Source organism: Mercenaria mercenaria, chromosome 16 (genome assembly GCF_021730395.1).
Source record: "Mercenaria mercenaria strain notata chromosome 16, MADL_Memer_1, whole genome shotgun sequence".
Classification (NCBI taxonomy): Eukaryota; Metazoa; Mollusca; class Bivalvia; order Venerida; family Veneridae; genus Mercenaria; species Mercenaria mercenaria.
The window spans coordinates 47,726,054-47,750,794 of NC_069376.1; the positions used below are offsets into that span (position 1 = coordinate 47,726,054).

At 37.2% G+C, this 24,741-nt stretch overlaps 1 protein-coding gene across 2 annotated transcripts; it reads right to left on the reverse strand.

The window, feature by feature from the left end:
• Positions 1-2,984: 2,984 nt before the first annotated feature.
• Positions 2,985-24,741, reverse strand: LOC128549685 (zygotic DNA replication licensing factor mcm3-like). Of its 2 annotated transcripts, none has more exons than XM_053526972.1 (19): positions 24,709-24,741; positions 20,710-20,822; positions 19,119-19,241; positions 18,395-18,480; positions 18,124-18,254; positions 17,484-17,642; positions 16,974-17,053; positions 16,017-16,313; positions 15,562-15,659; positions 15,035-15,243; positions 14,591-14,680; positions 12,732-12,816; positions 12,217-12,346; positions 11,626-11,779; positions 11,146-11,286; positions 9,740-9,852; positions 9,253-9,338; positions 5,208-5,307; positions 2,985-4,557 (listed from the first exon to the last, which is right to left on the reverse strand). In XM_053526972.1, the coding sequence occupies exons 1-19, from the start codon at positions 24,724-24,726 to the stop codon at positions 4,371-4,373; spliced, it is 2,400 nt and encodes a 799-aa protein (XP_053382947.1). In that variant the 5' UTR covers positions 24,727-24,741; the 3' UTR covers positions 2,985-4,370. The 2 variants fall into 2 exon arrangements, with proteins under 2 accessions (XP_053382947.1, XP_053382946.1); XM_053526971.1 differs by lacking the exon at positions 24,709-24,741 and adding an exon at positions 24,359-24,515.

Here is a 24,741-nt window from a genome sequence, read left to right on the forward strand (position 1 = left end):
GAAAAATGTGACCTCTAGAGTGGTCACAAGCAAAAGTTTACGGACGGACGACGGACACCACGCGATCACAAAAGCTCACCTTGTCACTTTGTGACAGGTGAGCTAAAAAAACTGGTGGGAGGCGCGAGTGTGGGGTGGTGCCAAGAAACTAAATGATTTTTTTTTTTGGGAAAATATGACGGATGGACAGACGCGCCATCACAAAATAGTGTCCAAAACAGGCATATAACTAGAGCTATCACTAAAGGTGATGAATGTACCCCCCACATGCACTGACACAGTACATTGCAATCTGACACACACAAGACTGCATAATTATGTGGACTGTGTGTATATAGACTGTAAGTATACAGTATAGTAACAAAAAACAAAGTCCCATAACTATACAGAATATTTATCTAAAAGAATGTAACATGCACCATGCACAACTAGGGTTGGTACTGATCACTTGTGTGAAGTTTCATTAAATTGTGTGCAAGGGTTTGGTAGATTAGGCACGCACAAGATTGCATATGCAGACTGTATGTACATAGTACGTTAACAAGAAACAAAGTCCCATAATTCTGCAATTTTTGTCGCTGAAAGAACCTAACATGCCCCATGCACAACCACTGTTGTTACTGATCACTTGTGTGAAGTTTCATTAAATTGTGTCAAGGGGATGAGGAGAGATGGTGCGCACAAGATTGTGTCTATATATATAGTATAGTAACAAAAAAAAACAGCCCCATAACTCTGCAAATTTTTTTTCTGAAAGAACCTAACATGCCCCATGCACAACTACTGTTGTTACTGATCACTTGTGTGAAGTTTCATTAAATTGTGTCAAGGGGATGAGGAGAGATGGTGCGCACAAGATTGTGTCTATGTATATAGTATAGTAACAAAAAAAAAAAAGTCCCATAACTCTGCAATTTTTTTTTCTAAAAGAACCTAACATGCCCCATGCACAACTACTGTTGGTACTGATCACTTGTGTGAAGTTTCATTAAATTGTGTCAAGGGGATGAGGAGAGATGGTGCGCACAAGATTGTGTCTATGTATATAGTATAGTAACAAAAAAACAAAGTCCCATAACTCTGCAAATTGTTTTTCTAAAAGAACCTAACATGCCCCATGCACAACTACTGTTGGTACTGATCACTCGTGTGAAGTTTCAATAAATTGTGTCAAGGGGATGAGGAGAGATGGTGCGCACAAGATTGCGTCTACGGACAGACAGACAACCTGAAACCAGTATACCCCCAACTTTGTTGTCAGGGGGGGGGGGGGGTACAAAAAGGGACAATGCTGAACCATTTACAAGAAATTGTAAGATGCACATACAAGGATGCAAGTTTGACCTAGGGGGCCTCCGTGGCCGAGTGGTTAAGCTCCCCGACTTCATATCACTTGCCCCTCATCGATGTGGGTTCTAGCCTCACTCGGGGCGTTGAATTCTTCATGTGAGGAAGCCATCCAGCTGGCTAACAGAAGGTCGGTTCTACCCAGGTGCCTGCTCGTGATGAAATAATGCACGGAGGAGCACCTTCCAGAGGCAGTAGAAGTTGACTGACAAGATGAAAACCAGTTCAAACAGGTTCTCAGGTTTTAAAACTGGATGGAAACAAGAGGGTCATGATGACCCTGGATCGCTCACCTGGGTAATATGACCTACATTTTTCAAATGTCAAACTGATAAGAAAATATTAAGTAGGTCATATTCATGGTCACTGAAAGTCGGTGTGCAAAACTGTACATGTCATCCAAATTTCAAGGCTGTATCTTAAAAAACAATAAAGTAGTTCAGTTGGTCAAGTCAAGTGACCCCTAATTACTTGGGGTCACCAGGTAATTATAATTAAAAAGTCTAGGAAATATGATCAGATAATTTAAGTATTTTTTCCTATAGAACTCGTATAAAAACTAAGTGACATTTTTTAGTTTTTCCTATAGAACACTGGGTGGGACCAATACTGACCCTGGGATCATAACGAACAAAATTTGTAAAGTCCACTAGACAATGCCACATACCAAATATCTAAGCTCTAGGTCTTCAGAGGTTTTTGAAATTTACAATATAGTCATATAGTGAAAATAATCCCCGCCCCCTGTCAGCCATGTTTTTTAAGGAAATGGAATGGCTTAAGCTATTTTGGTAGAAAGTCACCTAGAGATCATTTCTACAAAATATTTTTGAAATCCGGCCAACAGTTTCCAAGATTTTTCTTTTGGTTGCCATGGCAACCACAGTTCTGGATGGATTTTAATTCTTTGGGCAATTTTGAAAGGCGGTCACCCAAGAATCATTTCAGTGAAGTTTGATGTAAATCTGCCGTGGTTTTGAAATTTACAACATAGCCATATAGGGATAACAAGCCCTGTCCCCTGGCGGCCATGTTTTTTACCGAAACAGAACGGCTTAAGCAATTTTGGTATAGGGTCACCTAAAGATCATTTCTACAAAATATTTTTGAAATCCAGCTATCAGTTTCTGAGATTTTTTTAAAGATTTTCCTTTCTCGGTTGCCAGTTCTGAATGGATTTCAATTCTCTGGGCAATTTTGAAAGGGGGCCACCAAAGGATCATTCCTATGAAGTTTGGTGTAAATCTGCCCTGTGGCTCTGCAGATGATCTTTTTATAAATTGTTGATGGACGGACATCAACTAAAATACACACAATTGGAGCTGAAGGCGTTTTGGAAAGGATCTTTAAAATGGATATCAGAGTATTCATGAGAAGTTGTTTAAAGGTATGCTACTGACAAAAATTGCTGCAATTCTGACCAAGTTTCAAAGATGTCATCTGCAGGAAAGTGTGGACACTTTGTTCATGTCGGGTAAGTGTTGCACAGGAATATGGTCTATACACCTCAACTAATAGCTGCCCTCGACATGTTCAGGTGAGCTGTTTAGAGCCAGTTTCTACTAACAGAACAACTGCTTGAAATTGTAGCATAAAAAATCAACAGTTGCAGACTATTGGATCAACAAAGTCAAAAATCTATTTGAGGAGGTATTTTATTTCATTTTTTTTTTTACAACTGGCAGATCTAAGTAAAAAATTTTTTTTATTCTTCATCGAATTTTATCACAGTTTTAAATGCAAATCGATACATAAATATTATCTGTAGAAGGAATATTTTACAGTGTGGAATTACACTGTCCAAAATTTTACACTGAAACATATCCAAACAAAATCCAGGTTATATTAAACAGATGACATTGCCTAAACAATAAATAAATATACATATGCATCTTTAGTACATTTGGAACCAGGCCATCTCTAATTCCAATGGACATTGTTTTTGCTTTTCACTGACATAGTTATAAATTTGCTTCTACATAAAGGTGTTGTGTTTAAACGTATCTAAAAATGAGCAATGCAGTTGAAAATTTCCAGACAACTCTTTTCAGCTGGATAACAAATTTCAAACGACACTCCAATATACACTACAAGAATTGGCCATGTATTTCTATAAAATAAGATAATTAAACGTCCATTTACTAAAACTAATTGAAACCATGATAAACTGCTTTTCGAGTTCCGGTATCAGTAACTGTTTTGGGGTACCAATTTGTTTTGTATATCATATTGGTATTTACATAGTGAAACAACAAGAGAACTGTCAGTTGCACACAGGTATGATTTAAAGTACTTGTAAATGCAATTATCAATGATATAAATAGAACTTATCTGTCATACAACAAACATTATAGCAAAATAAGTGTAGTAGTCTTTCAGTCTTTGCATTAAATCTGATGTAGTCTATTGCTTGAAATAGCATGCTTCTTGTTAAATCTGGACAAGCCCTAGCTGCTAAAACCTGTTGTCCTCTAACAGGTTAAACCGGTGTCAAACCATGCAAATTCTCTTGGGAATACTTCATTGAGGTATACAGCAGGTGTTGAATAACCATATAGTTCTATTCTAATAGTTACTACTAGTAAAGGACACTTTACATCTTAGACTTGTCTTCCAGAAACAATCATGTTAAATAACATAAGTTTCCAGTATAGCACTTCATTACATAGCGAAGAAAACTATAAATTTTCTGTAAACCTACAAGTTATGTTGTCTAGAAATAACGTAAATTCCATACATTTTATGAAGTCGCCTATTCACACTTAGAAAGTGAGTTTCAGTCTATCATCTTGTAAACTTGATACATTTTATGAAGTCACCAATAAACATGCAGAAAAATATCATTCATTTGTGATACTGCATGTCAATAATTTGATGAACACATTTGGTAGAATTGATCTAAAGCTACAGTTTTTATCTACATGTAACTTCTACATTGCACAGTATCAGTTTGTTCAAGACGATGACACCGACTTTCCTGTTCAGCTTGTTCAGTAAGATGTTACAAGGACCAACAAGAGACTTCAGATCAAGAAAACAACATCATCTGCTAACATCACTTGATTAGCATCCATCATTTTTTCTATAGCCCCAAACACCTCGTCCTCTGAAAAGTCTGCACCCATATGACCTTTCACCTTGTCTAAGGCTACAGACTGTGCATGCTCTGCTTTGAACAGGTCAAACAATTTAGCTCTGAATGTCTTCAATCTGTAAAATAAAATATTTGCAATCATTTAACTTCCCAATATAAAACAAGTCATCTGGAAGGCCAGTGTTAAGTCAGTATTCATCTAACTCTGAAATATCGAGAGCATTCAAGGTATTATAATAGTAAGCTGTTAACTTGTAATGTAATTTAAGCTGTCTGATACCCCACTCGACCAAACCAATAAATAAACCAATGTGCATTAAAAGCAAGTAAAATGGTTAGTATTTGCTGAAATGAATCTTCATTTACTTAATTCCATTTATTGCCTACTAACAAAAGCCAAGAACTGGAATGAGGAACTAGTCTCGAGATATCATAACTCATATGAAGGCATATTCCTCATCAACCTCTCAATGTGCAGGTTTAACCATTACCCTGCTAAATTTCTAAAATGGACTAGTCTATCACTCAATTTGGGCAATACCATTTACTATTTAGAGGGGTGTTCACTGAAAATTTACTAACTGAATAGCGAACTGTGCAGACTATGATCAGACTGTGTGGATGTGCAGGCTGATCTTGGTCTGCACTGGTCACAAAGGCAGAATCACTTAAGGTTAAGAACTCACATGAATGTTTATTACAAAACATTTATCCTAAAACACACTTTTTTTCTTCCCTAAAAGAACAGAATAATACACTGTCTTACTTTTTTTCATCTATCTGTTTATCTCCAGATTTCCCTGTATCCATGGCCTCGGATTCCTGACTCTTGCCACGTGGTTTCCTCCTTGGTCTGTCTGGCTGACCTGAAAAACAGAATTACACTTCTTAATCAAATACATAGCAAAAAACAAGATGGCCCTATATCGCTCACACGAGTTGATCTGGCCTACTGATCTAGTTTTTGAACCCACATGACTCAGTTTCAAACTTGACCTAGCAATCATCAAGACAAACATTCTGACCAAGTTTCATGAAGATAGGATCATAAATCTCGCCTCGCGAGTGTTAACAAGCTTTTCATGTGATTTGAGCATGTGACCTAGTTTTTGATCCCACATGACCCAGATTCGAACTTGACCTAGGGATCATCAAGATAAACATACTGACCAAGTTACATGAACTTTTCATTTGATTTGAGTGGGTGACCTAGTTTTTGACCCCACATGACCCAGGTTCATTCTTTGCCTACAAATCATCAAGATAAACATTCTGACCAAGTTTCATGAAGATAAGGGCTCTTAGAGTGTTAACAAGCTTTCCTTTGATTTGATCAGGTGACCTAGTTTTTGACCCCACATGACCCAGTTTCGAACTTGACCTAAAGATCATCAAGACAAACATTCTGACCCAGTTTCATGAAGATAGGGTCATAAATGTGGCCTCTAAAGAGTGTTCACAAGCTTTTCCTTTGATTTGACCGGGTGACCTAGTTTTTGATCCCACATGACCCAGATTCGAACTTGACCTAGAAGTCATCAAGACAAACATTCTGACTAATTCTCATGAGTTTCAAACTTAACTGTGGACTCAGTGTTGACAATATTTTCCTTTGATCTGGCCTAGTGACCTAGTTTTTGACCGCACATGACCCAGTTTCGAATTTGACCTAGAGATCATCAAGACAAACATTCTGACCAAGTTTCATGAAGATAGGGTCATAAATGTGGCCTCTAAGAGTGTTAACAAGCTTTTCCTTTGTTTTGAACGGGTGACCTAGTTTTTGACCCCACATGACCCAGATTAGAACTTGACCTAGAGGTCATCAAGACAAACATTCTAATTCTCAGGAGTTTCAAACTTAACTGTGGACTCAGTGTTAACAAGATTTTCCTTTGATCTGGCCTAGTGACCTAGTTTTTGACTCAGGGCCCTCACTCTACTTTGGGGGAAGGGGTCCGCAGCCCTCAGGCAGGGGAATTTCGCGTCGTTTTAGCCAAAAGGGGGAATTTTCATTGCCTTCAAAGAATAACATACTATGTAAGAACTATAACATGTATAACTCTCATTACACTAAAGTTGTTTCTTTTTGTCAACATACTACTGGTAACTGCAATTATATCATGTCAAGATCAGCTTCAGGGGACAAGCTATACTGTTATTAATGAAACTTCGACAAACTTTATCTAAAACAAGTACATTTATCATTACACATTTTTTTAATCAATTTATATTTTAGTTGTCTAAATGTGGGTGGGGTCTGGTGCCTTTGCATTTTATTATCAAAAATGCTTCAAAATAAGGGCTGCTTTTGCAACAGTGATCATATTTGTCTTAAATGCAGACTTTCAAATGGCTTTTTATTTAGATTGTACTAAAAAATCTTGTAAGAAATGATGAAAATGTCCGAAAATCATGGTCGCAAAAACGGGCGACAAATATGGAAAACGAAAGTAAATATTTGAAATTCTTGATGAAATACCTGTTTTAAGTTTCTTTTTTAACCATACCTATTCAATACTTACAATTTAATTTCTGCTTATTAAAGCATTTAATTTATTTGGACCAAATAAAGCCTCGGCAATGATAATAAATTTTCTACAGACCTTAACGGTTGACCGGCTCACGTAATCGTTCAAGCAAACAAAATAATTATTTCAATTATCCAATTTGTGCAAAGACGATAATCTAAAGCTGCATTGTTTATCAATTAATTTTTACACATTGATCAGTAAACGCCTTTGATAATGACGGGGATTATTGTACTAAATATAAACCACGAGAGGACCACGTGTCAATCGGCGCGTGTCGTGATTGATATCTGTTAGCAGCTAATTAACATATGACGCTCCGCCTACTGCCATACTTCTGCGTATGACGGCGAACAATATTGAAATTGACTGTGATTTTGATTGACAAGGGGCAGAACTTTTGAACTCGAGACGCATCGAACAAAATTTCCGCAAGTCAACCCTACGCAAGGAGCATATTTTGTGTGGGTCAAATACGAGTTTTTCTCGGTTTTCGCGGATCAAAAACCTGGGACCTCGGGTCAACTGAGTAAGGGGGAATTTTTTCTCTGGAGGGGGAAAAAAGGATACTATTTTGGCGGGGGAAGCAGCCGATATTCGGCGGCAAAAACGGCCGATCGAGGGCCCTGTGACTGCACATGACCCAGTTTTGAACTTGACCTAGAGATCATCAAGACAAACATTCTGACCAAGTTTCATAAAGATTGGGTTACAAATGTGGCCTCTAGAGTGTAAACAAGGCAAATGTTGACGGATGACTGACGCACACCGCCGGACAATGACCGGTCACAATAGCTCACCTTGAGCACTTTGTGCTCTGGTGAGCTAATAACAGATACAATTAAAATTATCTCTAAAAAAATCATTAATATTCATAGGGACTAGTTTTCATAGATTTCAGTTGTATCAATCCATAAAATTAAATCCCAAAGAACATATCAAATTCCTGTTGATAGTACCTTCAAAAGTTGAAATTCTTATCAAGGAACAGCTGTTTTGAGCCCAAACCATGAAATCAAAATGATTTTAAAGTAGTTCTTATTATTGCCATACGGATAAATATGTATTAAAAGAAGTACAGTTAGAAAAATAGTAATTAAGCACCTTCAGTAAACAAAATCATTGTCGACACAAACTATGAAGTACATACGGTAGTTTCTCATATAAACATTATGCAAGCACAACTAGCAATATTTTTTTACAAACACTTCACAAACAGTAGATGTTGTATAATGCTCTCTAAATGAAACTCGAACCATCCAACTTGAAAAAGAGGCGAGGGCTAATATTTCAATGTTTGCTCAATTATATCAAACATGCAAACCTTCCATCAGGCTAGCCAGCCAGACTGGCTAAAGGCATTGAAGCAGCACGTTCACTTTTTTTGCAACCCCTATTATGCCCTTATATTATTCAATCAGTTTACATGTCCTCCTTGATACAGTAACATTCTTCTGTTGTGACACCCTTCATTTAGCATATTCTTCCTACAGTAGCACTTAAAATCTTCAATGCTTAGATGCCTATCATGTCTCATACTCTTCAATCAATCTTCACACCATTCTCCACTTCTACAGCCAAAATATCTTTCAACTCCTAATACTTTTATGCTGTTTCCCCCTCAAGAATCAGTGTTAGCAAGCACAGCAACAGGCTTTCCCACTGAGGACCATCATCAACAATCACAGCACCTTCCCCCCCCCCCCCCCACCCCTTGAGGACTCTGGTTAGCAATCATAGCACCACACTCATCCTCCAGGATACTAGTATATGTTCTCAGCGACAGCAACAGCAGAATGGATCGAGGATCAATGTTAGCAATCATAGCACCACACTCATCCTCCAGGATACTAGTATATGTTATCAGCGACAGCAACAGCAGAGTGGACTGAGGATCAATGTTAGCAATCACAGCACCACAACAGTGCCAAAATGCTCGAGTTCACATCTTGGTCAATGATCTGGTACCATGACTGCCAAATAAACAAGACTAGACTTCTACATTAGCTTAAAACATCACTATTCCATTTCCATCTACAGCCTGGCTTAATGGCACCTTAGTTCTCCTATAGTAAGTATCATCCTGGAATAACAACTGGTTTTCTCTTCAAAAGCTCTCCTTTTCATTTGTGAATATGTTCCCACCAGTAATATTCTGTCTCAAATAGTTGTTCCAAGACAAAATGTATTCTGTACTTCCTGCAACATGCATGCCAAATTCTGTGCTAAAATTAAGAAACATGACAGAAGTACATGACAGGCCAGGGAGGAACTACTTACTTTCATCTGCAGAAGCCTCATCTTCCTCAAAATCATAGGGATCATATCCTTCTTCACGTGCTGGACGCTTCTCACGAGCAGCTCGCCTGAAAATCATGTTATTATTTTAAAGTACCAAAATGCAATCATTCTCAAAATTAATATGAAACACAAATGTATACTTTTCAATATACAATCAAGTTCAGTTTGTTAGTTTTTAAGTCACAATGCAACAGTTCAAGTATTACAGCAACATGTCAGACACAAGCAACATCTGGGTAGAACCACAGACTTCACAAACCAACTGGATTATCTTCCTCTCAAAGGACAACTCGGAAAGGAAAGGAGTTAGTGATTCAAAGTTAGCAACCAACCATAACCACCCAGCAACCGAGTTCCTTTAAAATGTATGTAATATGATCTATCTTTACAAGTATGGTCACTAACTTCAGAAAAGTTCGATTTCTTTCCATCTTCTTAATTTGAATACAGTATACTTATTACATACTGTTTTTTCTTTGCTGGTTTGTCTGTTTGACTATCGGTCTCCTGTTCATCCTGACTGCTCTCTCCCTCATCCTCACCGTCGCTTCGATGTCGCTTACGCTGCTTCTTCTCTACCTATCAATAAATACAATTCATGATCATAGATCATTCAATAAATAACACTGCCAAATTGTACAACAAGAGCTGTCGGAGGACAGCAACGCTCGACTATTCAACAGCCTTGTCAATTGAATGAATACAAAAGTTGAAAAAGGGGCATAATTTTGTAAAATGCAAAGTAGAGGTATTGAACCTCTGTACTGCATGTCATATCATGACAGTGAACAAGTGTGTGAAGTTTCAATCCTTTCCAATTTGTGGATACTGAGATACCAGCTTACATACAAAAACTTAACAAAAAAGTGCTAAGTCAAAGGGGCATAATTTTGTAAAAATGCCAAGTAGAGTTATGGGACCTTCACAGTGCATGTTAGATCATGACAGTGAACAAGTGTGTGAAGTTTCAATCCATTCCAATTAGTGGATACTGAGATATCAGATTACATACAAAAATTTAACCAAAAACTGCTAAGTCGAAAAAGGGGCATAATTTTGAAAAAAAAAGAGAGTAGAGTTATGGGACTTGCTTAGTGCATGTCAGATCATGATAGTGAACAAGTATGTGAAGTTTCAATCCATTCCCATTAGTAAGTACTGAGATACCAGCTTACATACAAAACCTTAACCAAAAATTTCTAAGTCGAAAAAGGGGCATAATTTTGTAAAAAAGCAAAATAGAGTTATGGAACCTGTGCAATGTAGATCAGTTCATCACAGTGAATAAGTGTGTGAAGTTTCAATCCATTCCCACAAGTGGTTACTGAGTTACCAGCTTACATACAAAACCTTAACCAAAAATTTCTAAGTCGAAAAAGGGGCATAATTTTGTAAAAAAGCAAAATAGAGTTATGGAACCTGTGCAATGTAAGTCAGTTTGTCACAGTGAATAAGTGTGTGAAGTTTCAATCCATTCCCACAAGTGGTTACTGAGATACCAGCTTACATACAAAACCTTAACCAAAATCGGGACGCGGACGCGGATGCGGACGCCGACGCATGGGCGAGTGCAATAGCTCACTATTCTATGAATAGTCGAGCTAAAAATTAGAGGATAACTAGATCGGGCACATTAATCTAAAGAGCCATCAAGCTTTTCTATTCAAGTGCCACTTCGCATTTTAACTCGTGTCTTGTTGATCCCTAAATGTATGGCTTTAATCCACTGTAAATTAACCCTAAACAATAGTCACACAAAATCTACCAAGTTCAGACACTTTAGTTAATGGGCAGGCGAGTTATTTGAGAACCCTCCAGATGGTAAACTGATCCCCATTTTTATGCCATACTAAACAGGTGTCACAAAATTACCTTTTTGAAGTATGCAAATTCAATGAGTTCTACAGCTGCTTCGGCATCTTCTAGATCCACCGTCTTGGAGAGACGAGCCTTAGCATGAGCTGTCGACAGACGAATCATCGTTTCCAGAGTTCTAGCTGTCACAGGGGCAGTCTGAAACATGCAAGCAAAGAACTGACTGAAATTTTTTTTTTTTATCAGTATATCAACTGACAAATAAAAACTGTGTTCAATTTATATACCAGTAAGACTATTATGCGGGAAGACTGGGTAAGTATGGGGCGCTTTACAAATGTCAACCTATAGTCATTTGAATAATTAAATTGTCTATTTTTACACAACACCTTCTGTTTCAACAAACTATTTTCCCCAAAATTTCCTCTAACTGATGAACAATCTGTTCATTGGCAGGCCCCTCCGAATTTTAAAATGACTAACATTCTCTGCTACCCAGAATATACAAGATATATTAGCAAGAACATGCAACCTTACCCTAGCAACATTATCCTGCGTCATGCTGTCATGGCTACGTAACTTGGAGTATTCCTCCGCCAGTAACTCGGCAGCAGGCTGTGTTAAACCCGGTTTCAGTGCCTTTGCTACATGGATATACTTCCTCATAAACTGCATGCTCACAATTTTCTGTCTGCAAGATATAACCATATGATAGACAAGATTCCCAGACCTCATGTATTTTTTTTAACTTGCACGTTTTTGCTTCTGCAAAACATTTATAACTTTTAAATTTGTTTCGGGTTTGCCCTTTTTCAACAGTATTTCAGTCATGTATTGCCAGTATTGGTGGACAGGTATCCTAACCAGTATTCCTGGAACCCTGATTTCTGTTTGACCAAGCAGCTTATATGTAAGCATAAATTAAAGCCACTATATTACTCAGTTGGAAAATAATTTTTTAAAGATACACAGGCTGGACAAAGTACACAGTAAATTTGACAGCTTTTATACTTGTGGCAGCAATCACTTTTTAGATTTCTTTTTTTAATAGAGCTAAACCAAGGAAATCCCATCAGACAAAACAAACCTGGTGCCTAATGCTACTTGACTGAATCAAGCTGTACATACTGTTTAGATTTGGCAACTCCATGTAATAGTTTGTCATGTTTCTCATAAATTGGTGTCTCTGTCTCGTCAGTATCCTCCAAGTCAGGATCTGTAGTTGCCAGCATATCTACTCCAGTGCCAAATGGTAGTACTGCAAAATATTTTTACATACATGTACATATGAAAGTACTGATAATGGAGTCCTGAAAAGAAACTGTCCAATTTAAATAAATGTTCGCTTCTGGTGGGGACAGGAGTTTTAATCAAACTTTAGAACTAACTTGACCTACATTCTTTGTACCATTGTAACTTGACGTTCAGGCTCTTAAAATGGTGCTACAGTCAGAAGACTTCAGATTTTCTTTTAATAAATAGTGAAACATAAGATGCATCTGGGGTTAAAACTCTTACGATCTTTTATAGATTTCCGACTACCCTACTGTGCAAAGTGAGCAAAGTTCTTTTTGATACAACTTTAAATAAAACACTCGGTGTATTTTCAAATTCACCCAATTTTTAATGATTTTAACACTTACCATCACCATCCTGTTCTGTAGCACTTCTGTATCTGTGCATTCTCAACACATGGTCAGAAATGTTTCTGTCTAACTCTGGGTCCATCTGTATGTACAAGCAAATTTCAGTTTGAAGGTATTAAATTATTTTTGGAAAGAAAGTCATCATTCCATCACACAGGAAAAGACCTCAGCTAAGAGAAATCAAATGTTTTGACAATTATCGAGTTATTTTTCGCAATTTTTCTAACACATTTTGTTTCTTATAAATCAATTATATACAATGTTCCTAGAGTTCCTAACAGCGTTACACAATCAAACAAAATACCTTACAATTTCCCTACAGGATGATAAACTACCACCATAGATCCATTGATTTCATTCAACCATCCGAGAACATGCATCTCACCTGGAATCCAAACTCTCACAACAACCTAACTAAAAGTCTTGAACAGGGCTTCGGAAATTTGCCGGTTTGTCGGTTTTGGACCGATTTTTGACTTTTCAGACCGATTCATGAAGTGAAAAAACGAAAAAAATCGGTCCCGTAAAAATGGAGAAAAGTATAAATTTCGGTCTGATATCTCACTACACGATCACCTGCCAAGCAGGAAATTGTTGGTCGCACCCTCAAATAATCAATGAACGTGTCAGACGGTCTGATTGTCACTTTGATAATCGGTCCGTAATTAGCACGTGACGCAACCAGTGCTCGCGCGGCACATCCTTTAATGTTTGCAGACAGCCGACTGCATTTTTGACTGGTTTCCAAATATGTCTGACTGGATCCAAATCATTTCGACGGGGATCCACTTCTTTTATTTGGAATCCGACGGATGGTTTATTTCAAAAGACTATGTTTGATCACAGTAAAAAACAAATGATCACTGCATTTAATCAAAGAGCTATAATTGTACATTATAATGAGACATCACACGGAAAACCGATCAAAATATTTTTTTACAAATTACTTGATTTGAAAAAATTACAAGATACATTTGTTGGGGCTCCAGTTGAAACAAGTGCAGAAAATCGTCTTTGCAACCTGACTGTGCAAAAAAGAAAAAGAAAAAAAATGGACTGGCAAACACGAATGATAAAGAAAACCGGAGTGGCGCTGTTTATCAAATCGGTCTTTTAAAAAACGTTTCAAAATGAAATTTTGTTTACATCAGAAGAGAACATATAACTTTATAAAATGTAGTTGCTTATTAAGTACATCATAAGTGAAATGAAATATCCGTTGCCAACACGCGTGACCTTTTGGTACTATACATGCGGGAAATTCGACCTCTGCGTTCATATAACGTACACATTCGGTCCGCGGCAGAGTATTCTTAGAATACTGAGACTGTTTAGCAGAGAATATGTGTCCGCGGCAGAGTATTCTTAGAATACTGAGACTGTTTAGCAGAGAATATGTGTCGTGTAATTCACTTTGACGCATTGTATTTTATAGAATTCCGTCAAAAAATGATGAAACATCACAAAGTATCTGCCGTGTATACGGTACCGGTCACGTGCGTTGGCTTTTAGACTAGTTACGCACACGGTGTCAATGCCTCGGTAATTTTATCCTTACAAGTATTTTCTCGGAAAAAACATCTAAATTTAAACAAAGTAACGATCACACATAACACTGAGTAACTGTCTTCATTGTATGGAAACACGCGGTGACCGGTAACTCAGTTTTAATGCATGACATGCTTATTTCTTTACTCTATCACGTTTTACAAAATATGTAATATTGGGAATGCGGTGGGTGGGGTAGCGCAGATGTCAGGATTTTCGTTTCGGACCGATTGAGTTATCAAAATTTCCGGAGCCCTGGTATTGAACACCACAAACTAAATTTTGTCAAAGACTGGACTAATACTTACCTTGTCAAGAACTATGAAGATGAGATCAAAACGTGACAGCAGTGAATCCTGCAAGCCAATGTTCTCCATAGGGGTCTTGAATTGATCATACTGAAATACAAAATAATTAAACTTTTGAAATAAAATTCCAGTTATTGACAATGCCTAGAACAGTACTTCAGTATTAAAATAGCATTAATGTGTACTATTTATATATGAACATTTTTTTTTCACAGATTGTTGTAGGTTTTCCTACCAGATAATGGACATGCTGAAAGCTTAATTAAACAAAGACTATCAAGACAAGGCAAAGATGTTAAACTGACATCCTGCTAATGAAAAACAAATCCATTTGCCTACAATTTAACCAAGTATTTCCATCTTTATCTTCCCACCCAATGAATGCAAAATTGATGTCAATATATCAAAATTGGTGGAAATACCCTTAAGAAGCCAGTAACTCACCCTTCCATAGACTGGGTTAGCTGCTGCCAGCACACTACATCTAGCATTCAATTTGGCATGTATTCCAGCCTTGGCAATGGTTACTCTGCCCTGTTCCATGACCTCGTGTATAGCTGTACGGTCCATGTCGGACATTTTGTCAAATTCATCAATACAAACAACACCCCTGTCAGCAAGCACCATAGCACCAGCTTCAAGCCTTCTCTCTCCTGAAATTTCATATTGTATAGTGTAAGTCTCCAAGACTGTATCTCTGTTTAAAAAAGTTGTTGCAACTTCTACAACTAATGCCGTATCAATCTTAGCAGGATGTTTGTTTTTTGCTGGGTTTTTTTTGTGGGTGGACAAATCAGTATCCCCTATATCATAATTAAATAATAAACAAAAATTAACAGTTTTACATCCTACAAGAAAGCTGAAAATTGGTTGTTGATAAAAACTTTAACGCCATGCTTGCAAATCCGTTTTGTTAAACTTAAATTCAATTATCAGACAGATATGCATTAGGGAATTTGAAGAAAGCATACCCGTTTCTTGATCAGTTGTGACTGCTGCAGTCAGACCAACACCCGATGATCCTCTACCTGTTGTAGTGACAGCCCTTGGTGCTGTGTGCAACACGTATCTAAATATAAAACACTTGAACATTTAGATGAAAAGATATAAACATATTACACCCAGTGGCATCTGTAATTGATGACATCATCTGTAAATCTTAAAGCAAGTGCCTCCCCTACGCCGCCCCAAAGGAAATTCTATGTTTTATATACAATTAAAGGAAAATTCACTTCTGTTCAACAATCTGATTTAATGCACTAAAACTGTCAACTTGGATTTACTTTGAAATGATCAGAAAGAATTGAATAATGGCCGAAATCCAGAAATCAGTAAATATTAAACCAATCTGAGATGCCATCCAGACCAAAACCAATGACGCTTTTTATCATGGAAAGTTTGATCACGATATCCTTAATTTACCAACCTCAACATCTGTGACTTCGCCACTGACGGATCTCCAATCAACAGAACATTGATATCTCCCCTAAGTCTTGAACCATTAGCCAACACTTTCTCTGTTCCTCCAAGTAACATACACAATACTGCCTTCTTGATATACTCATGTCCATGAATTGAAGGTGCTAGTGATTTACCCAGCACATCAAACACGTTTACACTTTTCTGCCGACTGAATTTCTTAATTTTTGCCACATCTTCAGCAGAAAATGTTGGGGACACTTCTTTACTCATGAGCTGTATGTTGTTTGCTAATAGGATTGTTCTGAAATATACAAGAAACACATCAACATTTTCCAGGTTACCACTTAACAATTTGTTTCTGTTCCAGTTGGGTTACATCAAACTGACAAAATACACCATTTAGCTTTCTTCTTCTTCTTCCGTTAATGTACGGGGCTCACTCTGGAGCAATGTCGTACACAAAAAATTCTAAGGAAGTATCTGTAAAACACATATGGCTGTTTTTGGGGTCGATATATAATAAAATATCAATGCCACAGTGATCTTGAAACTAAGAACTGTTTTCCAGTTGGTATCTGGAACAATTCTGTTCAGACAACTTGTAGGCTGTTAGCTTGAACTTTGATCTAATGACCTCAAAAACAACAGGGGTCAACTACTGATTATAGTAAATAATGCAGTTTTTTTTCAGGCCCAAGGCTTCTGTCATTAGTCCATCAAGGTACTGGCCCAAGAGGTAATCTTATTAACCTTATATAAAACACCTATTGGCCGCAAGCTATCATCCGATGAAGTTTGATCACTGCAAGACCAAGCTTATACTTACTGATTAGAAATGATAGTCTGCAACCTTCAAACAGCAAACTAATATACTCATTTAGTTGGGGGCACCAGAACCTTCATGTGTGTTTTACAAATGGAAACATTTACTACACGTTGAAATACCAGTATATGCAGTTACCTGAATGTTCCAGAGGTATAGCCATTTTTCTTTCCAGGCAGACATCTGAATGTTCCAATGCATTGTATTCTATCACCAGGCTATAAAGAAAGTATCACTTTATAAATAACTGTTATCAGCACTTTTACAATTTACTGAAATGGAAATAAATACTCTATGTATAATCTCAGTCTGTATCTGTCTAAACTAGTCAACTTTTTGAGATAACTTTGGGTAAATGACAGATCTGTTTTGGACTCAATAGCTAGTTTTCGGTATTTTTACTGTTGTTGTAAGTCATCCTAACACATTGTTCCTTGATTCCTTCCGTGCATTGACACAAATAGGACGTTGGAAGCAAATAATCTCAGACGTATCATCTACAATCATTACAGAATATATGCCACTTATTGGATTCAAATCTTCAACCCCAAGTCTTGAGTTTTGTTATGAATATAGGTCTATGCTGTATATACAGTATAAACACTCATTTTTTATTATTATTTTATCAGAACTCTTTCACAGACCTACCTTACACATGTCGACCAGGTCATTATCAGCGATAATGTCTACACTTCTTGGCAACTGTCCAGCAGGGGCCTTTTCCGGCATTTCCTGTATACTGAATGTTTGGTGATCTTTATATACAGACAGCCCGTACTCTGTTTCCAACAAGTTTCCATCTTCATCCTGAAACAGTCAAAATAGCAATACAGAACTGACCCGGACTAGGCAATAAATTTTGCGAACAATATCATCTTACATTTTGTGGTGCAACAATCAACATAAAACCTGTAACCAATATTGTCTTACAACTGGCCTTGAAACTGTCAAAATATATACAGATTAAACAGACTCCCATGCAAAACTTCCTGAACATTTTCCAAAACTTTTTCTTATTTTTTTCAGGACAATTTTTTAAAAAAAGGTCTTTGAAATGTGACTTTCCATTTCTGTGTTTAATTTGTCACCAGCTTTACTTACTGTTTACATTTGCATTCTTCTTTATATTTATTGTTCACTTCACTCAAGCACTGATACATATGGATCATCACAAATCAGGCAACAGATTACCTCTGCACTTCCAGATTAATTTAATGGTTCTGCATAATCAAGTCTTTTCTTTATACAGTTTTACTGCACTTGAAAACTATACTTTGCAAAGCCATACCTTTGTTGGATATGCAGAACTTGATGGGAATGCCTCGAGAGATGTCATGTCTGTGTATCTTCTCTCCATAGTCTTCTTTGTAGTGGGACAATAATGCACACTTCGAACAACCTTCGGTCTGATAAGAGAACCTGACATACACAAAAAATTGTTCCGTTATATCATATTACTACAAGAACAACCAGGAATACATTTTCTATAACATATCTAGAAAGCTTCCTTTCTTTAGAATATATTCAAATTGTGAACATATGGTACACTGTTAACTTACATTTTGTAACGATTCCTTCAACACAGACAAGATTGCCCAGAAACCTTGATGTAAGTGTCCTTGGTGAAACATGTTTCCCTCCAAAACTGTAAAACACACAAAACAAGTGCATGATGTGTCATGAATTAAATATTCTAACAAAGCTCATTTTTCCTCATTATACAATGAAGGAAGTTAAGTGTTGTATGTTCTGCTTTAAACAACTTTTGTCAGGCATACCAGAGAGAGAGAACATGATGATCAGTTCATTACTGTGCTATGAATAAAGTTCAGTATAATTACATCTGATCATCAGGCTTAATAAGATTGTTAAAATGAAAATGAACAATGTCTTCTTGTGGATTTTCTACTGTTTACCGTAGTTCATAGTTCTGATGCTTCGATACTAAACTACTTGGGCTAACACCGCAAGGGGCTCAATTCCTGCAGATCTGAACCCTTGTAAGGCATCGACTATCTAACAAATAAAAAGAAAGAATAAAACTACAGAAATTAAGATGTTCTGAAAACATGATTTCATTATGTGATCAGCAAATCTATTTATGGCTACTGGGGTTACACTGGATCGTGAGGTTTATGTATGGTTACTACAAGCAAACTACACTGAAAACCTACAGCATATATATAGCTCAAGAAGTGAATTAATCACTTGACACTTTAAACCAATTTAAGCATATAAATCTCTTGGTTCAGATAAATTCAAGCTTGTGACTGCTTGTCCCACCTTCCAACAAATCCGACAAAGAATTCCTCGTGCTGTTTACTGTAGATAGGATCAGCCGAGGCCACAAACTCTTTCAAAGCTCGCTGAAGTGCTATCAATTCCTGGAATGCCTCATTCAACAGTCTGCAAAGATTATGGAAAGTATAATTATGTCTTGAATAGCTTACAAACATTTAAAACACCGCAATATACTACGATTAGTTTTTACACAGTTTATGCTAGAATAGCGTTAGGCTAATAGCGCATGTTCATTTTGCATTGTAACTTCTTCAGAATCCCTTGAGATACGTTGGTTGCCTGACCCTACCGGGTTTAGGCATAACCAATCCCTCAGGTTCTGCAGATACCATAATACAAAACAAGAGCTGTCTCCATAGGATGACACATGCCCCCTATGGCACTTTGAATGAATAGTTATGGCCGATGTTAGAGTTTAGGACCTTTGACCTACGGACCTGGGTCTTGCGCGCGACATGTCGTCTTACTGTGGTACACATTCATGCCCAATAATTTTAAAATCCATGCATGAATGACAAAGATATGGACCGGACACGCCCATCAATGCACTATCATAAAATATGACCTTTAACGTCTAAGTGTGACCTTGACCTTTGAGCTACGGACCTGGGTCTTGTGCGTGACACGTAGTCTTACTGTGGTACACTTTCATGCCAAGTTATTTGAAAATCCATCCATGGATGACAAAGATATGGACCGGACACGAATGCACTATCATGAAAAATGACCTTTAACGTCCAAGTGTGACCTTGACCTTTGAGCTACGGACCTGGGTCTTGCGTGCGACACGTCGTCTTACTGTGGTACACATTCATGCCAAGTTATTTGAAAATCCATCCATGGATGACAAAGATATGGACCGGACACGAATGCACTATCATGAAAAATGACCTTTAAGGTCCAAGTGTGACCTTGACCTTTGAGCTACGGACCTGCGTCTTGCGCGCGACACGTCGTCTTACTGTGGTACACAGTCATGCCAAGTTATTTGAAAATCCATCCATCGATGACAAAGATAAGGACCGGACTTGAAAATTGCGGACAGACTGATAGACGGTTCAAAAACTATATGCCTCCCTTCGGGGGGTATAAAAAGCATGTGTTATCCTTACACTAAAACCAAAAATTATTGACATCAGTGTAGGCAAATTTATCAAAGTTCACTGATCAATCTTTCATTGAGAAAAAATACATCAGATATATATAGTGCTCTTTTAATGATAAATATATCTTTAGGAATTTTAAACATAAAGCCTCCAAATTTATCCTAAACAACTGCGAACGCAAAGCAATCTGAACAAAAGGTCAAAGCAAGAGAAAGCCCCTAGAAAAGAGAAACAGAGAAAAGTCTTTTGATACAGCTTTTCACAAATTTATGGATAATCTGCTTCTTCAAAGTGCCCAGTGTGTAGACCAATACACCTGAAGCCGTCTTACCCAAGAAAAGCCAGACCTGGCTTCTTGGACACCGTCAGAAATGTCTAGTGCCTGGATCTGGATTCAAACTCGCGACCCATATTGACAGTTGCATGTTACCGTAAGACCATATCAATCAACTTAGAAATATACATACGCAGTGGCTCTTGCAGCATTTTTTCGCCTCAGATCATTGATGTTGACTATAAGCCGCACCTCACTGTTTGCTATCATATCCCGAACTTTCTGCAAATGTATCCCTTGGTCATCCTGAAAATAACATTTACCGGTACCCATTATTAAGCTCTTTTATTCCAAAAGGGACTCATGTTCAAATGAGGAGCCACTAAGTCTTTACATAATTCTGAGAAAGCTAGAAGACATTCAAGTTGTCTTGATGTGGTGAACATTTGTGCCAAGTTTCTTTAAAATCCTCGAGCAGTTAAGAGCTACAGAGTGGACACGAAACAAAGTCATATGACCTTTGACCCCTAAGTATGACTCTGACCTTGAAGCGAATCATCCAAAACAGGTGCTCTGCACATCGTCTCGATGTGGTGAACATTTGTGTCAAGGTTCTTCGAAATCCTTCAAGGGGTTCAAGAGTTACAGAGTGGACATGAAAACTTTTTCCATGGACACATTTTAAACTGCGTATTTGCTGATGTAGATACAGTCTATTTCTAACTTAGCCTATTCTATTTTAATCAAGAATTTTCCAAAAACAGTGCATGTGCACACCTGCAAGATTCTCGTGGGTGTCAGTAAATTGTTCAAAATTAGGAAGTAATGGAATTTTCGGCATAAAATTGTTATATGTAGGTTTTGTATCAAAATTTTGTTGACAAAACATTTGAACATCACAATTATATGTATACGTTACTTTTTTGCAATATTCGAACAGTGAACTTAACATTTTATGGGCTGGTCTGTGTTCACGAAAGACCCTGAAAATTCACAGGGCAGTCGGTCTGGTAAACATGATTTGTTTACAGGACCAGATATTTTACTGGGTCAGACCGAAATCTTTTTAATAAAACTGGTATCTTATCTTTAAAACTGGTATTTATACATAGTCTATATTGATAGCATTACACAAATTACATCCCTTAAGTTTACTTCCACATAATGATAAAAAGATTTCAGACATCAAGATTTCATATTCATTTTCTATATCATTGCTGTCTTTTCCCCCACAAAGTTCATTTATATTAGTCTATCTGCATAAAATCCTCAAAATTTTCCTTGTCATCAAAATCCTCTATATCACAGATACACTTAGCCTCCGCTCAAAACACACAGTCACATTGATGTCGACACTGAAAGAGAAAGATGCCCTCGGAATTTCAGAGTTTTCCCCGTCTGGTTCATCCGCTATCGATAGAGAAAGTGAATGCGTACATAAATCGAGTACAATCCACGATTAGTCGGAACAACGCATCCAATGATACGTGCATTCTTAGAATTGTCGTGAGGGGTTTCTATTGTTTCTATTTTAAGGACTTATCAAACAAGCACTTGTTTGACAACAATTTCTGAGGATTCCGTGTTACAGTAATAATGGTTTTTTTTCCCGCAAACTGTAGCGAAATCCTGGAGGAATTTCTTCTTATTTTATCATATTGACCTGTAATTTTGATCCGACACTCGGTCTTGTTAACTTGATATATCGCGTCGGAGGGGATCAAAATTTACCCGATGTCCAACAGTTTCGCAACCTCTGTGGTCTTATACTGTTGATTTTGAAAGAGGAAAATTCCATAACTAAAAGGTCATCATCTGTACATAAAGAATTTATTTAGTTATGGTATCCAGTGTTTGCAGACAAAAACATTTTACAGCAAGTGGTTACTGTTTCCTATAAATTGGGTTTTATATCCAGTGATTGTAATGTAATGGCCGTTCAGGACATAGTTATAAAGTAATATAGAAACAGTTCAGTATTCTAAAATACTGCTTCTCCGAAATATTGTTCTCTCTGTTTCATACACATGTATAATTGTATATTGCTTATCCTAAGGTTAACTAGTGATGGGACATCGGTTGGAAAACTCCAACCGATTATCGGTTGGAATCGGTTAGCAAACCGATGCGATGTATCGGAAAAATAATCGGTTGAATGTTATTTATTTTCATACTTGTTTATTCAGATAGTCATGTCTTTAAAATGACTGTTTTACTTAAAATTCATATGCTCTTTTGAAAAATAAAGAACTAGCATTAATCAGATGTTTTAAAGCCGGTTCCTGGTAAACAGAAACTTGTTTAGTAATGACTAATTAGTTGCAGACAGGGAAACAACAATAAATTGCAATCTGGTGTACATGTATCATAGACTCATAGCTGTCATTTGTGACAGTTGACTGGTATACCTGTACCTGTAACATATCTAGCATACAGCAAGGATGTACAGATATTTCAGTCTTTCTCTGGCTGACAAAAATAGTGATTGTAGAAAATCATTAAATGAATTCAGTTATTTTTCGGTAATATAAAATATTTTCATACAATGGTTACCATAGCCTGACACTACTGAGTAGCACCATGTTCCAACTGCTTGTTGCTATGGCATATAACAATGTCATGAAGCTTGGTAAAAAATGATCAGATAAAAATCAGAGTTTAATCTGTTTCCATATGTACACTGGTCAGCGGTACTGGGTAAACGGAATTTCAGCAGAAAAAAATCATGACAACTCGATGACAACTGCAACTGCATAAAAACACCAAAGTTCTTTCCATTGAAATTACATTATGGACACGGAAATCTAACGGCATTAGTGTCCAGTTTCAACAGATAAATTCCCTCGGGCATACCGTTGTAAAATACGAAAATTTATCAAAGTTTCTCTAATTTATTTTGCCCCACTTTTATTGACGCTATGGACGCCACCATGTTAACAGCTGTGCCTAACTGTAAGATGTTAAATCCATTTTCATTGGATAACTGAAACGAAATACTAACGTTTGATTGTCGGCATACTTCTTTTTTATCCGTTATGTATGCAGGTAGTCCATATTTCGGATATTTCCAGGTAAACATAAATTCTCACGCACCGTATTTCCCTTCGGAAACCTTCGTCCATACCCGTGTAGATTCGTACCCGCTATCGACTCTGAGAAAACATAATCGATTATCGGAATCGGTTGGACTTTTCTAGCCGTCAATCGATTATATCCGCTAATCGGCCCATCACTAAGGTTAACAGTTCTTCTCTGTACCAGGCATACAGGTAGCCAACTGGACGCTGGCATATTTCCATTATACACTGCAGATTCATGCAGATTCAGCAGTCCGCAGAATGTTGTATCACCATATTTGTAATAACGCTCGGACATGATAGCTAATTACCAACAATGCTCTTGGGTATTTTTCCTATATAACCCTGATTAACCAGGAAAAAAGGAGGACGGCACGGGGAGCCGTATTGAATACTTAATGCATTCTAAGACATTCATTCAGAAATCAGGAATTATCATTAATTCATGAAAATTTTAATAGATCTTAAAGAACAAACTTCCTAAAACGGATCCATAATTCCAGGTCATTCCAGCAGCACTCCTTTAATTTTCAAGGGGCACTGGTGATTTTTCAAGGGAGCTCTGCCTTCTAGGTAGCACCTAAGTTCATATTACGATGTTCCTTTTATTCCGGTTTAAATGTCATATGGATTGCCACCAAAAGCATAAAATTTAGAAACAAGAAATAGCTGCAAAGGCTCCGATAAATGAGGAAGCTCGGAATTTACGAGATAGAGGCATAATTTTCATGCCTGATGTATGTCTACACAAAGCAAAAAACATACCCCATCGTCTAGAAAATCTAAATACTCTCTCTGAATCTCCCTTTGCCTTTGATCAATATCGGCAGCTGGATCCATTTTGTGTTTTTTGTTTCGTTCACTTTACCGGCGCCAGTAATTTCCCGCCAGATATCCCACGTGTGGGCAAATACGGATGTCATTTGTTATTTTCCTTTTCTGGTTGGTTATTTCCACGAATAAGGGAACCAGGTTCTTGTTGCCATATTCAATGTGCATCATAAAGGTTTTATTCTTCAAGTTAAATTTGATAAAAGCCACTTGAAAATAAATATTCAAAAATCACCTGTCAATTGAAATTTATTAAATAATGACAAAATAAGTAAATAGTTTACCGTTTTTAATTTATGCATAAATTCATGGTGATA